Source organism: Canis lupus, chromosome 23 (assembly GCF_003254725.2).
Source record: "Canis lupus dingo isolate Sandy chromosome 23, ASM325472v2, whole genome shotgun sequence".
Taxonomy (NCBI): domain Eukaryota; kingdom Metazoa; phylum Chordata; class Mammalia; order Carnivora; family Canidae; genus Canis; species Canis lupus.
Window position 1 is genome coordinate 49,076,661 of NC_064265.1, and position 14,486 is coordinate 49,091,146.

Below are 14,486 nucleotides of genomic sequence, written 5' to 3' on the forward strand. Positions count from 1 at the left end.
CAGGGAGCCTGATGCGTGGCTCGATGCCAGGACCCCAGGATCTGAGCCAACGGCAGATGCTTGACTGAGTGAGCCTCCCAGGCACCCCAGAAGTATTTTCTTATGTTGTGCTTTAGACATTTATCTCTCCTTTCTACTACCATAGGTCTAGATGCTGCACCTTCATGTCATAAAGTAAAGAAATGGCCTCCAATGTAGAAATAGCACTTGATTTCTCTGTATGTTCATGAAAGGAGCATAGTTTAGTTTACATAAGTAATGCAAGTCTAGAAACCAGATATTTCTAATTGCTTCCAAAAAGAACGTAGAAGAGGGATTTTTTTAATACAATTTTGGTTGTTACTTAGGAATGTCTGAACTTTTTTTTTCCAGTGAAAGTAAGTAAAATAATCTTTTAAAATGGACTTATTAGATTTTTTTTTCATATAAGCCATTCATTTAGGTTTACTGCAGATGCTACCTAAGATGAGATGAATACTTAGTGAGTATGTTTGGAATGAAATTTACAGAGCTTTTATTTGGTTTCCTGTAAAAGAAAGTACCCCAAAAGTTGCTAGCCACAGATTCATATTTATGTCACAACTGTATGAATCTTCAGGACCATTTTTATGAAAAGCATAAAAGGGATCGAACCCAGCTCTCTTCTACAGCAGATCTCTTTCTCCCTTTCTTCCAAAGAATTCACTTCTTTGGCTCTTAAGTGCCAGCATCCTCCACGATCACCATAAAGAGATGTCCAAGGGAGAGTTGGGAGGTTGGAAGAGGAATGGACGGAGCCCTACCTGTGGTGACACCTTCTGGCTCTTTCCATCCCCATCCTCTGGATTCTATTTCTTTCATATTGTCCTGGACTCTATAGCTGCCGGCTTTCTCAGGCTAACCCGCTCGTGCTCTAGGGTGCCCCATACCCGTCTAGCCCTGCAGTGTGCAGGAAGCTATCCCACAGAGCTGTGCGTGTGCCCAGGTGGCTCTCACTGGAGGCCCGGGGACTCTCAGAGCCGCGGGAGCAGAGCCTCATTTCCTCCTTCACTCGCTCAGCTGCCAGGATTTGAGCAGAGCAGGCGAGAACCAAGGAGTCTCCTTTATCCCCCTACAGTAGGGGATGTTAAAAAAAAAAAAATCTTTGGCAAGATTTCCACCAGCCAGACAGTTCTAGAGTTACCATAGACGTTTCCACTTTTGGGGTGGTTTGGTTTTGTTTTGTTTTCCATCCCAGTTAAGGGTGGGAGTCGAAGAGATCGTCCCCCAGGAGGGCATATTAGAATCTCAGGGAGCCAAATGTCCTGTAAATGTGTCATTTAGAAACTCCCGATGTTAGATTCTAACATGTTTTTGTCCACCTGTCCCTTCTGTTTTGCATTAAAAAAATCCTTCCCAGTGCATTTTCATTTAAGTTTTCTCTGGTTTTCCTCCAATACCTGCAGCAGAATCTTCCAGATTACCTAATTACCCATCAGTGGAACCCTTCCAAGTAGTGGGGAAACCATTGCCCCATCTGGATTCATTCACTCATGGTCTGATCGTCACCCCTATAAACAGCAAGGACACTAGGATCTTGCTCGCACACAGACAGCCGGGCTTGTATTTGGTCCAACTGTCCCACATCAACTGAACCGTTTCTTTTCCTCTTTGCATATTTTTTTTTTATAGATTGACCAGCCTCGACTTGGCCTCCCGTCCAGAGACTACTATGTCTGCACTGGAATATATGAAGAGGTAAACAAACAAAACCACAAAGCTACAGGAGCAATTGGTGTGAACTTAGAAATAATGAAAAAGATGAAGGCAGACCTAAACGTAGCTGTCTGTGTCCTTCACTCCCAACCAAGACATCACGTTGAGCTTCCGTTGGCTGAATGGATAGTCTCAACAGAATGAATGGAATGAAAAAAAAAAAAAAAAAAAAAAGAATGAATGGAATGCTCTTGAGAAATAAGGAAGCTTGAAATTCCTTATGTGCGGGTCTCAGTGCTTAACCATTTAAGTCCATTAAGTCCCATGACCCACTTGGAAAAGTGAATGTTAAGTGTTGCATTTCCTCTATAAATGGCATCACTTGGAAAAAGCGAGCAGATGAATGAATCATGGTGTCGGGTGGTGCCACGAGGATCCGGGAGACGCATCGTGGCCCACGGTGCACTTTCAGAGCTCATGGATGTGACGTTCAGGGAACTACCGAGGTGGAAACTTTGGGTTCAGGCAAGCCTCTGCCTCCAACACGGGTCAGTGGGCCAAGGGGCATCCTCCGCCCAGGACTGCGGGACGTCCTGCAGGGCTGCGTGGTATCCCAGAGCCCTGCTGCCCTCACACGATGTCCATCTGCCTGGGCTGATTGGTGTCAAACACAACACAGGATGCACGCGGCCCTGTGAGGTGTATCAGGTGTCTGGGAGAGGTGTTCGTTCTCTCAGTGCCGTCCTCATGACGACTCTGTAACTCAGAAGTTAAGGTGATGGTCCTCATGGGGGACAGTGGAGCAGGATGGCTGAACTTCCCACTCAGCTAAAATTGTTAGCTTAATTCCTTTATGCCAAAACCCATTTTGCATAGTTATTAAGTTCCAGTGACAGGGACTAACTTCACTGTATTATCTTTTTGAGGGGCTCCACTGCATTGAAATGAAGGGAAAGATGTGTCATAAAAAAAAAAAAAAGGCCACAATTAGGAGCACAGACAGTCAGATGGAGGTGGGGTATTTGAGTTCATTATAAACCTAGTTACTGTGTGGGCTGCAGCTATTATAGGGTTTTCGAGCTACTTCCTATTGCAGAGTTGAGGGTGATTGAGGAATTTTGACTCATTATATTTCATTGTCAGCATCATCAACTGGAATGTTTTTCATATTTAAGATTGTGCCCTAAAGACATCAGGTTTTTCCAATCCTAAAAATACGTGCATTTTTTTTTGTCCTTTAATGTCTCTGATATCAAGGATTACCTGGCAGTCAGTGTATACGTTTAATGTGATAAAGTTTTTTTTTTTTTTTCCCCTCAAAAAGCAGCATTAAGATGATGGTGTATTTTTGTGCATTTTATACTCGGTGCTCTCTCGTAGTCTAGAACAAGTCACAAACTGGCCCATCATAGGCTTGAGTCCATATCAAGGCATTTTTGTTTAACCTGTAGTTGTGTTGTGGTTTTAAAGTCTGGATCAGTTGCCTGTAATTTTAAAAATTGTAAGATTTTACTTGAGAATCCAGATCTCTCGATAACTTCATAGGACTGGAAACTCTAGGCCTATATTCCCAAGCGGCAGTGGTTGGACGTGGCTGTTGTTGTGTTTGCTTCATTTGTTCTCCAGGTTCGAACAGTCTTTATTTAGATGATGATGGATTTATATGGACTTCCTGGTCCCTGTGTGTGCTTGAGTTTGTAAGTTAGTTGGGTCCTCGCTAAGCTGTGGTAACGGAGAGACCTAAAAATAGTGAAGCTCCAACAGAGTATTTCTGTCTCCTGTTATCCTACAGCTTCCAAATCCAAAGAACCACAGCTTCTTTGACCACCTTCCTGCTAACATCAACCTCTTGTCGTGTTTTGTGTGAGTCTATTTGGTCAGAGTTGGTTCCCCAATGCTTTGTTCACATTTCATGCCACAGGGAAAAGAAAAGATTCCTCTTTATATAAGGGATGCAGAGGAAGTTGCGTGCAGGCCATTGGTTAGCACATTGTCGTGTGACTACTGCTAACTATCGAGGAGGCTGGGGAACGTAGCCGTAATGTGGGTGGCCATGGGGGTAGGTGCCTCTTTAGAATCTGGTTGATGGGGAAGAAAAGTTCTGCTAAAAACTCATTAGGAAAAGGGAATCTTGGACCCCAAAGGCATTTAGCAGTCCTGCCACAGTTTGCATCCTCTGGTCTGGGAAATACGGTATTTATACCCAAACTACACATCGGTGATCAAATCTAGAATGAGTAATATGGGAGAGGAATCTGAGGCTCACAGGTTTGCCCTGGAACAATCAGCAAAGCAACCGTAGAACCAGAGCTAGAACTTTCGTCCCTGTCTGTTGCTCCTCCCATCAGATCATTCATTCCGAACTGCGGAGAGTAGGACTTTTTACCAGGAGGGTTCTTTGAATGAGCGAGTGGTAGAGAAAACCCAGCACTGGCATTTGCAGCCCAGAAGTCATTGGTTCAAATAAGGTGCCCTTCGATGATCTGGATTTGAGTCACAGACACACAGCATGCTTGCTGCCTTGCCCCGCTTCCGTAGAGAGGGCTACTGGTCCCTGTACCCCTTCCTGCTAACCTCGGTCCCTGGGGTGCTTCTCAGGTCGGCGCTCTAGCTCCCAGCAGCCAGTGGAAAGGAGTTGGCATGTGGGATGACATTCGTCATCCTGGAAACGGGTAATTACTAGAATACTTCAGGACCCTCTTCCTCTTTTAAAATCCATTATTTGGGGAGGGGGGACCCTTAGAGGAGTGTATGTGGCTACAGGAGAAATTCCAATTTTTTCCTTATTGCCCCCATGATATTTGCTCCCGTCTCCCAGTCACTTCCACCTGTAATCCCACACTTATTTTCTATTCTGCATCCCTAGCCAGCTATCAGGTAAAAGTTGATTCTAGTTTTCCCACTGCCTTGCTGTCTCTGAAAAAAGTTAACCCCCTTAAATACTTTTTCCTCAGTGTGGTATTGCTTCATGAAAAAAAAAAAAAATGATGAAAAGGATAGGCTAACGAAACGACATCCAGTGGAAGTCATAAAGCTGGAAGAAGTCTTGATATGATTATATCAGTGAATCACTGGTCTGCATTGATTTGCTCCCTTTATATATGCTGTTCCCTTTGCCTGGAACATTCCACACACACCTGGATCTGCCCATCCCCCTTCCTTTCTCCTTACCTTTCATTTTTTTAAAAGAAGATTTTTATTTATTTATTTGAGAGAGAGAAAGAGAGAGAGAGCTCGCACAAACTCGGGGAGGGGCAGAAGGAGAGGGAGAAGCAGTCTCGACTTGGGGGCTCGCTCCATCGTAGGACCCCAGGATCATGACCTGAGCCAAAGGCAGACATTTAACCAACTGAACCACCCAGGTGCTCGTCTCCTTTACCTTTTAAAATTAACTATTAAATTTTATTTCTTTGGGACACCTGGGTGGCTCAGCGGTTGAGTCTGCCTCAACCGGGTTCCTGGGATCGAGTCCCGCATCGGGCTCCCTGCATGGAGCCTGTGTCTCTGCCTCTCTCTCTCTGTTTCTCTCATGAATGAATGAATGAATAGATAGATAGATAGATGATAGATAGTACTTCCTCATGAAGGCCTTCCCTGGAACTTTTAACTAGATGAAGATACCTTTTTGTTCCCATAGCACATGGCTTTCTGGATACTTTTTTATTTTAAGTCATTTCCCCTCCCCACAACCCCTCGTAGGAAACTGTAAAATTAGTGGGAACAGTGGCATGTCTCACTGATTTTGTTGTTTTATTTCCAGTATCCAGCCTGGATTCTGACTCTTACTCATGATCAAAGGAATCCTGAATGAATGAATCAGAGGATGAATCAGTGGTTGAGGGGACAGATGGTAGAGAAGAGAGGAAAGAAAAGGAAGGCAGAAACATCCCATTTCTTAGAGGTCCGTCCTAGTTCCTAACCTTGACTTTGGGGCAGACGTGAGCTCTAGAACATCAGTAGCTGATGGACTCTATTGCCCAAGCATCTTATAAACATCTTACAAACCGTGTATCACTTTTCCTCTTTTTAATCTCCAGTTCTTCCTCTGCTATATTCAGTTTGCCTGAGATATATTCACGCATTCGGTGGGTCCTCGACTTGTGGGTCCCACATTATTTTATTGGAAATAAATAAGAAAAGTTTTGAGGTACAACATGAGGTCACCAACTTTTTACCAAGACGTGTGCTCCATCTTTGACTAGGGAAGTCTGGCTTCTTTGTCTGGCACTCTAGCCAGTGATTTTCAAACTAGACCGTGGAATCTGGTTTTGCAGATTATGCTTCAGGGGCTGGGGATGAGGGAGGGTCACACCCCCTCTTTGATCAGAAGGACCCTCATCATAGGTCTTGATCAAATCAATACCTAAGCCCATTTCTCTAGGTCCTCCTTGACCCCCCTTTTGGGGATATCCAGCTCATTCAGATAATCAATCCTAAACCAAACTTCTTATGAACAATGCAAACAGCACAATTATTATTATTATTTTTTTAACAGCACAATTACTAAGAAAGCTTTTGCTGCTTCTGCTTCGTGGAAGCTTGTTTTTTTTTTCCTTTTTTTTTTTCTTTTTTTTTTTTACTTTATTTTGTTTTGTTTTTTTTGTGGGGCTTTTTGCTTTTGATACCCTCCAAATGGAATTTTTGTGTTGTGAAGGCATTCAAAATAGTAAAATGCCTTATGCTGTTACACCAGTAAGTAATGAAAATAGATGAGGCATTTTTTTTCAAGATCTATTTCTTACCTTCTTCCTCCAAGAGAAAAACCTCTTTCTCTTGTTAAAAGACCTTCTTGCCTCTCCAACTTATTATGTGCTTTTATTCTGGCAATTTTAAATGTTATATTTTGAGAAATGCATATTGTATTCATCTGGTTATTCTAAATTTAAATACCTCCATTCCTTTTTGTTTACTCTGTTTTCCCTCTCACATAGAGGGAACATACCCTAAGGCAATAAAAACCAGAAACATATATATATATATATATATATATATATATATATATATATATATATTTTTTTTTTTTTTTACATGACAGGATCATATATCTTCTTTTTAAAAAAAGATTTAATTTTTAAAGTGATTTATTTATTTTTTTTAAAAAAGGATTTATTTATTTTTTTTAATTTATTATTTTTAAGGTGAGGCAGGAACTGGAAGTTAGAACTATAGGAGAGCTGGGGAGCGAGGCAGAGGCAGACAGGGAGAGGAACTCAAGCAGACTCTGAGGTGAATGCAGAGCCCGACTCAGGGCTTGATTTCATGACCCTGAGATCAGACCTGAGCGAAAATCAAGAGTCAGATGCTTAACAAGCTGCAACACCCAGGTGCCCCAGGATCATATTTTCCTAATAATTAAGGTTGCACATAGGCAGACTTGAAGAGCTAAATGGGACATTAGAGTTTGGTCCAAACCATTAACCCTTATCTTACAAATGAGGAAAGAGAACCAAAGAAGTTAAATGGCTTGCTTAAACTCACAGATTAAAAGATCCATGTGTCAGTTAAGAACATTAGTTGGAAGCAATGGAAACCTACTCTGATTAACTTGAATGACACACCCCTACCTCAAAGGACAGGAGTAGTGAGATTTGAAAGAATTCTAGCCCTTCCAAGGGTATAAATTTCTATTCAAGGAAAACAATAGGAGAGATAGACATTACCCAAAAAAGGTAATCATCTCATTCTTGGGATTTTTCAATGGAACCAGCTTTATGTGAGGAAGCTCTTGTATATTGACTGACGGACTAAATGGAATGACGGCCTGAATTTTCTTAAGAAATCGCTCACCTTCAGAAGAGTCTCTGAACTCTGTATTTGAGCATAAACTGGAATTGTTTTCAAGGCTTCCCTTTCTTTACCTCTGTAGATTATCAAGGCTAATTGTTACCGTATCCTCTTTTGTAAAGAACTCTGTAGGTTAGCAACCCTAAATATTTGAGCGTCCCTGGGTTATAGTTATGGTTATGCTCTATGTTCACCTGAGATGTTAGCATCAGCCAGAGTGGTGGTTTCCAAACCTACGACCTCTTCGTGGGTGTCAGAAGAGGGTCTGTGGGGCCACACACTCGTGTCTGCATACTTCAAGACAATCCAGCATGATTTATTTTACGCGCTTGTACATCAACAAAATATTTATTTGCACAAAGCATTTCAGGGCAAAAAGAAAAGTGAGAAAACCTCTGGGGTAGCAGATGAGAGCCAGGGGAGGTGAGGCAGGAACTGGAAGTTAGAACTGTAGGACATAGTGCTCTGAGGCATGGTGGGAAGAAGGAGTTCAGAGTCATGAAGAATTTAATCCTTTTAGAAAAACCGGGAGTTTATAAATAATGGAGATGTTTGAGGGTTGAGGATAGAGGACTTGGAACCTGGCCAAGGATGGTTGGAAGCCAGAAAGAGATGATCCAGGATCTGCTTGCCTGAATAAGAGAAAATGCAGACCAGAAAAGAAGGAAAGAGCACAAGCTGAGGTTTGCAGTCCTTTAGATGAGCAGGTGCAAGCTGAGACTGAGTTAAACCTAGAGAGAGTTTTGTTTGCCCACTTATCCAAAATACAAGCTGAGAGAAACTGTTCCAGACTTGGGCTGAGAATAGAAGTCTGATGACTTCTAGAAAGTGAGGGAAATTTACTTAATATACTGAAATTTTAAATTCATTTTTTTTTTAAACCATAGATAATTATTGAGCTTCTACTATGTGACAGTTACTCTTCTAAGCCATAGAGATATCAGGAAACAAGGCAGAAAAGATCTTTGTTCACCTGGAACTCCCGTTCTAATGGAAAGAGATAGACAACAAAGAAACCAGTAAATACTTTAAGGAAATAAGATGAATGCAGACAGTAGTGTTAGAAAGGAAACAAAACAAGGTACTGTGGTACAAAGTGAGTGACTGGGGACGGGGTAGGTGGATCATTTAGATGTAATTTGATTTTGGTTTTTAAAAAGATCACTCTGGCTGCTGCTGGGCTGACTTGATAAAACAGATCCTACGAGGGAAACTGCTGACCTCATTTTGTCCCCTCTGGGCACCAGGTGACTAGCAGTCAGGATGTTTTACCCAGTCCAGGTACCTGTATTTAACAAAACACAAAGGAGCTTTGAAACTTGAGACTTAGCGAGTATGACAAGACTCATCTTGGTTGTATGGCGTTGACAAGAGGATTTTTTTGAGACGGATTGACCCTGGTTTATAAAAAGAACTATATGCATCTTCTCATACGTGTGCGGTAGGCCTTAGAAGTTACACAACAAGTGCTCACAGTTCCCAGGCTCTCCTCATTAATAATCTGATGAAAGCCCCAAGGAATCCCCATGCGGGTCCACAGTGGATCCTCTTGTGTCCTGTGTTTCTCCTGCTCAGATCGGATGCCCTTTCCCTATTCTGGTCCCCAGGAGGGGCTGTGTGATTCTGTGTATCTGCACTCCCTCTTTGGGGGAGCCAGTCATTGCCTGCTGGCAGCTGCACGCTCCCTGACAATGATGCTTAAATGGGGAAGGGGGAGGAGGAACGAATCTTTTTTTTTTTTTTTTTTGGAACGAATCTTTTTGATGAGAAACCTATCTTTCCTGCTTGGTGTCCCCTGTGGGTTCCTTCAGGGAACTTTCTTTGTAACTTTATTAAAAATCCCCGGACATCCGTGGCTGAGGATAGCACGGTTCTTGGGCTTTTCAGTTACATCATGCTCCACATGCCTCCCCTAGAAAAGGGAAGGCAGAAAGTTGGTAGGAGCTGGGTGTCCTGGAAAAGAATCTTTGGAAGTGAAACTCCTGATCCTCCCTTAGGTGGTTGTCACACTGAAGTAGCAAAATATCAGCCAGTCTAACTGGAAAGCTATCTGTTCATCGCTGGGTCTTGCTGTCATTCATAAACAAAGATACTAAAGTTGTTGGTTTTTTTTTTTTTTTAAAGATTTTATCTATTTATTCATGAGGCACACAGGCAGAGGGAGAAGCAGGGTCCACGCAGGGAGCCCGATGTGGGACTCAATCCCGGGTCTTAAGGATCAGGCCCTGGGCCAAAGGCAGGTGCTAAACCGCTGAGCCACCCAGGGATCCCAAAGATACTAAAGTTTAAAGGACAATAGTCACATGTCATTGCTGTCTTTCCCTCTGGCAACCAACAAATACCAGCTTTTTTCCAAGTAGGAGAAGCCCAGTTTCCGAAGACAGTCAATTTATAAATGCCAATGGTTGGTCCTGCAAAATGAAGACGGTTCTACTTAGAGTGACAATTCGTGGTCTTAAGTGTTAGTAAATATCATCTCACTGAAAGCACAGAATTCACAAACTCACAAAATTGCTCTTATGGATTTTACCATAAAACCATGTAAAACCAATGATCATCTTTGAACCTGCTGTTATAGGAGTTGGGATTTACAATGTTTTATTTTTTAAAAGAAGGGCTACGTAGATATTTCAGTAGATTCCTTTTCACATAAAGGATCACCGCACGAAGGCTTCAACCAGGCTACCTTATGACTGTCAAGATGGTCGACTCTGACCCTTGTCCTAGTAACTAATTGCCCTCTCGGTGACAAAAGAGGAAAATTGAATTTCAATCTTAAAAATATCCTACCCGATGTACTATTTAAATGTTAAAACATGTTGATTACGTTCTCCCCAAATCATGACAATTACTATCATTTGGCATATTACATATCTACAAAGTACCTCAAGGAAGAAAATGAAAACCTTAGGGTAGGATCCTATCTTGTAAAAAGAAAGGATTTCACAGCAGGAGGAAGCCTGGGTTCTGACAGGTACTAGATAAATTTAGAAGCCAGGAGAGATAATCAAGATACGAAGACACATGTTTTAATCAGTCACATTGGAATAGTTGCCAAGTAATGGAGCTCATTAAAAGAAGTGGTGCATTCCACGTAGCTGTATTAAATATTCAGGCATCCCAGAAGCTGGTGATAACCCAGGCTTCTGGTTTTCTGAGAAATTTTTCCTACTCAGTGACTAGGAGCACCATCCAAAGTTCTTGTGCTTGCCTTCTACCAAGTTCTATAGTCCTTAAATGTACCTGTAAAGATAAAGATACAGGAGTAGGAGTAGAACCAGTTTGCAGAGTCCGTGAAGTGCAGGAGAGCATTCCTGTTATTGCTTTCTCACCTCATTAACAAAAAAGCATCCCACAGAATAAAAAAACAAAAATCTCAGCAGACTGATATTGGAAAATTCAAATTGCCGTTTCCTTCATAGCCGGTAGTAATTCCCCACTGAATGCAGATGAATTTATATTATTTGAAATATAGTTAATTCAAAACACCGCATGCTTATACTTTGGAATAGTTGGTCCCATGAGGTATGAGCTCAGACATGTTGTTTACTTCCAAGTGAAACAAGAATTCTGATTACCTTTTAATGGGAAAAGAATGGACTGGATGAGAATATACATAAAAACATCCTTTTCTCCCTGTTACCTTAGTGATTAGGTTCTTAATACAGACTCGCAGCTGAAAATAGTTTGCTCAGTTGAGTAGCAGATCCATGCATAGAAATGCTAGTGAGATACCCCAGCATTACAGGGTATCTGTGGAAAGGGAAACCTTCTTCCTGGGGAACTGTTTATTTACCATTTATTGAAAGTTATGGAATGCCCGTATCTAAACCTTACCTCCAGTTGTCCTCTCGATTTTCAGATTGAGAATACCTATACACCTCGCTTGATAAAATAATTATTTCCCTGTAAGTTTTATGTTTGATCCCTTGATGAGTCACTGTAAATTCAGATGTGCCCTTTGTGCTCACAGTGAATATAGCGTTGCCCCTCTCAGTGATAATTGATGAGTAGGGGGTATAAAACCCTCTCAAAACTACAAAGTGTGAAGCACTGTATAACCTTCCTTCACATTTATCCTGGAAATGGTGTTAGAAACCTAGAAGTGCCCATTAATCCATTAATCCCGCACTTGTGTGGCATGACTACCCCAGTTGTGGTTGTCTGTCATTAAGCTGGTGCTAGAAAGTTGAATTTTTAGTAAATTTTAACAAGGTGAGAGCATAATTTATTTTAATTGCTGATGGATAATAATGGTCAAATTATTTCTATTAATTAATTTGTTATTATTATTATTAATTAATAATAATCTATTATTAGATGGGTTGAGACTTACGGAGGTGGTATTCAGTTTCCTGGTGTTGACGCCATTCTGAATTTGAATAAGGCATTTCTATATTCCATAAAAGGTTGATAACATAACCAGCTTATGGCTTACCTCACATAGCTAAAATGCATGTGGAGGTAAAACAAGAAAAACTTAAGTTCTTAGAAAAGAGCCGATATCCAAATCTAGAAATTTTATATTAACATGAGCCAGCTATAGAATTAATTAAAATCTCCAGGTTGGTGGACCTCATGAGAACACAGTCTCATTTACATACACACACCAACAAACAAAAAACAACTGCTTGGCCAAAAAAGATACAAAGATGTCCTGATAATATTATGTGAGTTTGTGGCCATCTCTTCATGAACAGTTTAAAAAGATAGATGGAAGCAGAGAAAACTTGAGAAATGGAATTCAGGAAAGGAGCTTACTATTATTTAAGAAAAAATGCTAGGTTATTGTTTATCAAGTGTTTTTTGTAACTGCATTCTGAGTAAGGCAATTTAAAATGATGACTAAAAATAGAAAATTACAGAATTGCCAAACCAAATGGTTATAAATTGCTTAGTATTTCCAAAGTGATACTCGTTTGTTCTGCTCTAACTCAAACCCATGATGACTTTTTAAGAATTTGTACAGGTCGTTTCTTTTAGGATTTAGAAAAGGACTCCTACTTTACTGTGTTTCATGTGTTACTGAAAATTAGTAAACGAAATTTAAGTTAAATTAACATGATTAAACACTTAGAATGTTCTCCAGCAATTCATTGCTATTTATTTCTTGCAGGCTTGCACAGCGTATAAAGATTTTATGATTTCTGTGGCCAGATTGATTCGTAAGGAGAAAGGACTGCTCATCGATGAAAACCAGCTTTCTTTGGAAATGAACAGAGTTATGGAATTGGAAAAAGAAATTGCCAGTGTAAAACACAATTCCTCTAATACATTGCATGGTGTTGCCACTCTCTTCTTTCTTTTTCCTCTCTATCATACTGTAAAGGTCAAAGGTGCAACTTTTTAACCAACCTGTAGAAATGCATAGCTCAGTAATGAATCATTGACATGAAGAGGACCTTTGAAACTGTAGAGTTTTGTAGTGAGCTAGGTTTCTGACATCCTGGAGACATAGCTAAGTTTGACAAATATTAAACAAGATACGCTTAATTACCTATGATAAGTGGATTATACCAAAAGCCCAACTACTTGTAGTCGAACCGTTGTTGAGATGTCCTCGAGACTCAGGGCGCGTGTGATTGCTAAGTGTTCAGCAACGCTGTTTTAGTTTTGATGTGTATAGTGTTACTTTGTTTTATTTTAAAGTTTAGGGTGATCACGAAGATTGAGCATCCCTCTGCTTAGAAATATTGGTCCCTGAACATAGCCACATGGCAACGCGATGTCACCGAGGTCCGACTGTCAGGCTGGCTCAAAGGACCCGGCAGGAAGGGTTGTTCGCAGCAAAGCCCATAGTGTGTTTTCCTGAGTTCCCTCTAGTTTCATGTGAACCTGGAGTCTGAGTTGGCACTTTCTTGTCTGCTGTTCCCCCGACAGTCTAGAGTCTCAAGGAGTGAACTCTGTCTAAGCAGCATCAAGGTTACTGATTCAACCCGTGGTCAGTTTCTGTCTACGATCTGCAGGGCTCCCTCTGACATTGCAGACGGTCTGTGCTCCTACAGCCCCGTGCGCTTGCCACTGCCATCAGAGTCCTGAAGACTAAAGACCCTAGAGGGCCATTTGAGCTTTCCTGGAGCTACGTGAAACCAAAAATCTCCAATCGGAACCAGACTTTGCTTGGAGCTGCAGCTGGATGAATGGCAGCTGGATGGGTTCCATGTGGTTGTGTGCCAGAAACAGAATTATTAGAGGATAACTGTTTGCTGGCCTGGGTTTCTACCAGTTGCACCTTCCTAGACCATGTTCTCCTTTGATCAGCCATAGCTCTCTGACAGTTGTATCTTACCTCAAAATCATTTGTGTCTGTGTTTTTCCTCCTCTCTTAGACTTAGGTGGGGGTGAGGTCTTAGTCTTCTTTGAATCACCTGTGTATCTTTGGCATTATCCAGCTTATTATTCCATTCACATGTTCATGAATAATTTTTTAAGCAGTGAATAAATAAGTGACCTAAAGAGGAGATTGCAGCCATCGTCACTGAGAAATAATTCCCATATTGAACTTCCGCCTTTCGTCTCTCTTGACTTAAATTTGCCTTTTCCTATTTCCACCCCTAGATAGGGAATTGCCATTGCATTTCTTTTTTTTTTTTTTTTGATTCAGTGAAAAAATAAGCAAGTAATTAAAACTGGATGCTGTTGAGTAAGAGTATACTAAACTGGTGAGGCAGCAGGATAGGAGGACAGTCACAGAAGCAGGAGTGCTAGCACTCTCCTCAGATAATTATGATGTGTACTAGGAATTTTTTTCTCTTACTTGCTTTATTTAAATTCTTGCAGAAACCATTGTGGCTTTTTAGGTTTTTCTGTTTTTCTTGTCTGGATCTTAACTGGGATACTGAATGGGGGCGATGAGCACGTGGGAGACAGTATTTGAGAGACACATTGCAGATGACAGTATTTTAGAAAGTTATCTTAGAAAACAATCGCAGAAACAACTGAGCCATAAGCCTTAGAAGGAAAGAGGCCTGTGGACACTGCTTATGTGGTTCAGCAATTGTGAAAGTATAAAAAGATTTTTGAAGAAT

At 41.1% G+C, this 14,486-nt stretch overlaps 1 protein-coding gene across 6 annotated transcripts in view; it reads left to right on the plus strand.

Moving 5' to 3' along the window:
- MME (membrane metalloendopeptidase) overlaps positions 1 to 14,486 on the plus strand; it is a 96,051-nt gene that overhangs the window by 35,612 nt on the left and 45,953 nt on the right. For all 6 annotated transcript variants that reach the window (XM_025436126.3, XM_025436125.3, XM_025436127.3 and 3 more), the window contains 2 exons: positions 1,651 to 1,716; positions 12,575 to 12,709. In XM_025436126.3, coding sequence (XP_025291911.1) covers positions 1,651 to 1,716; positions 12,575 to 12,709 — 201 coding nt within the window. The remainder of the gene's footprint in view (positions 1 to 1,650; positions 1,717 to 12,574; positions 12,710 to 14,486) is intronic.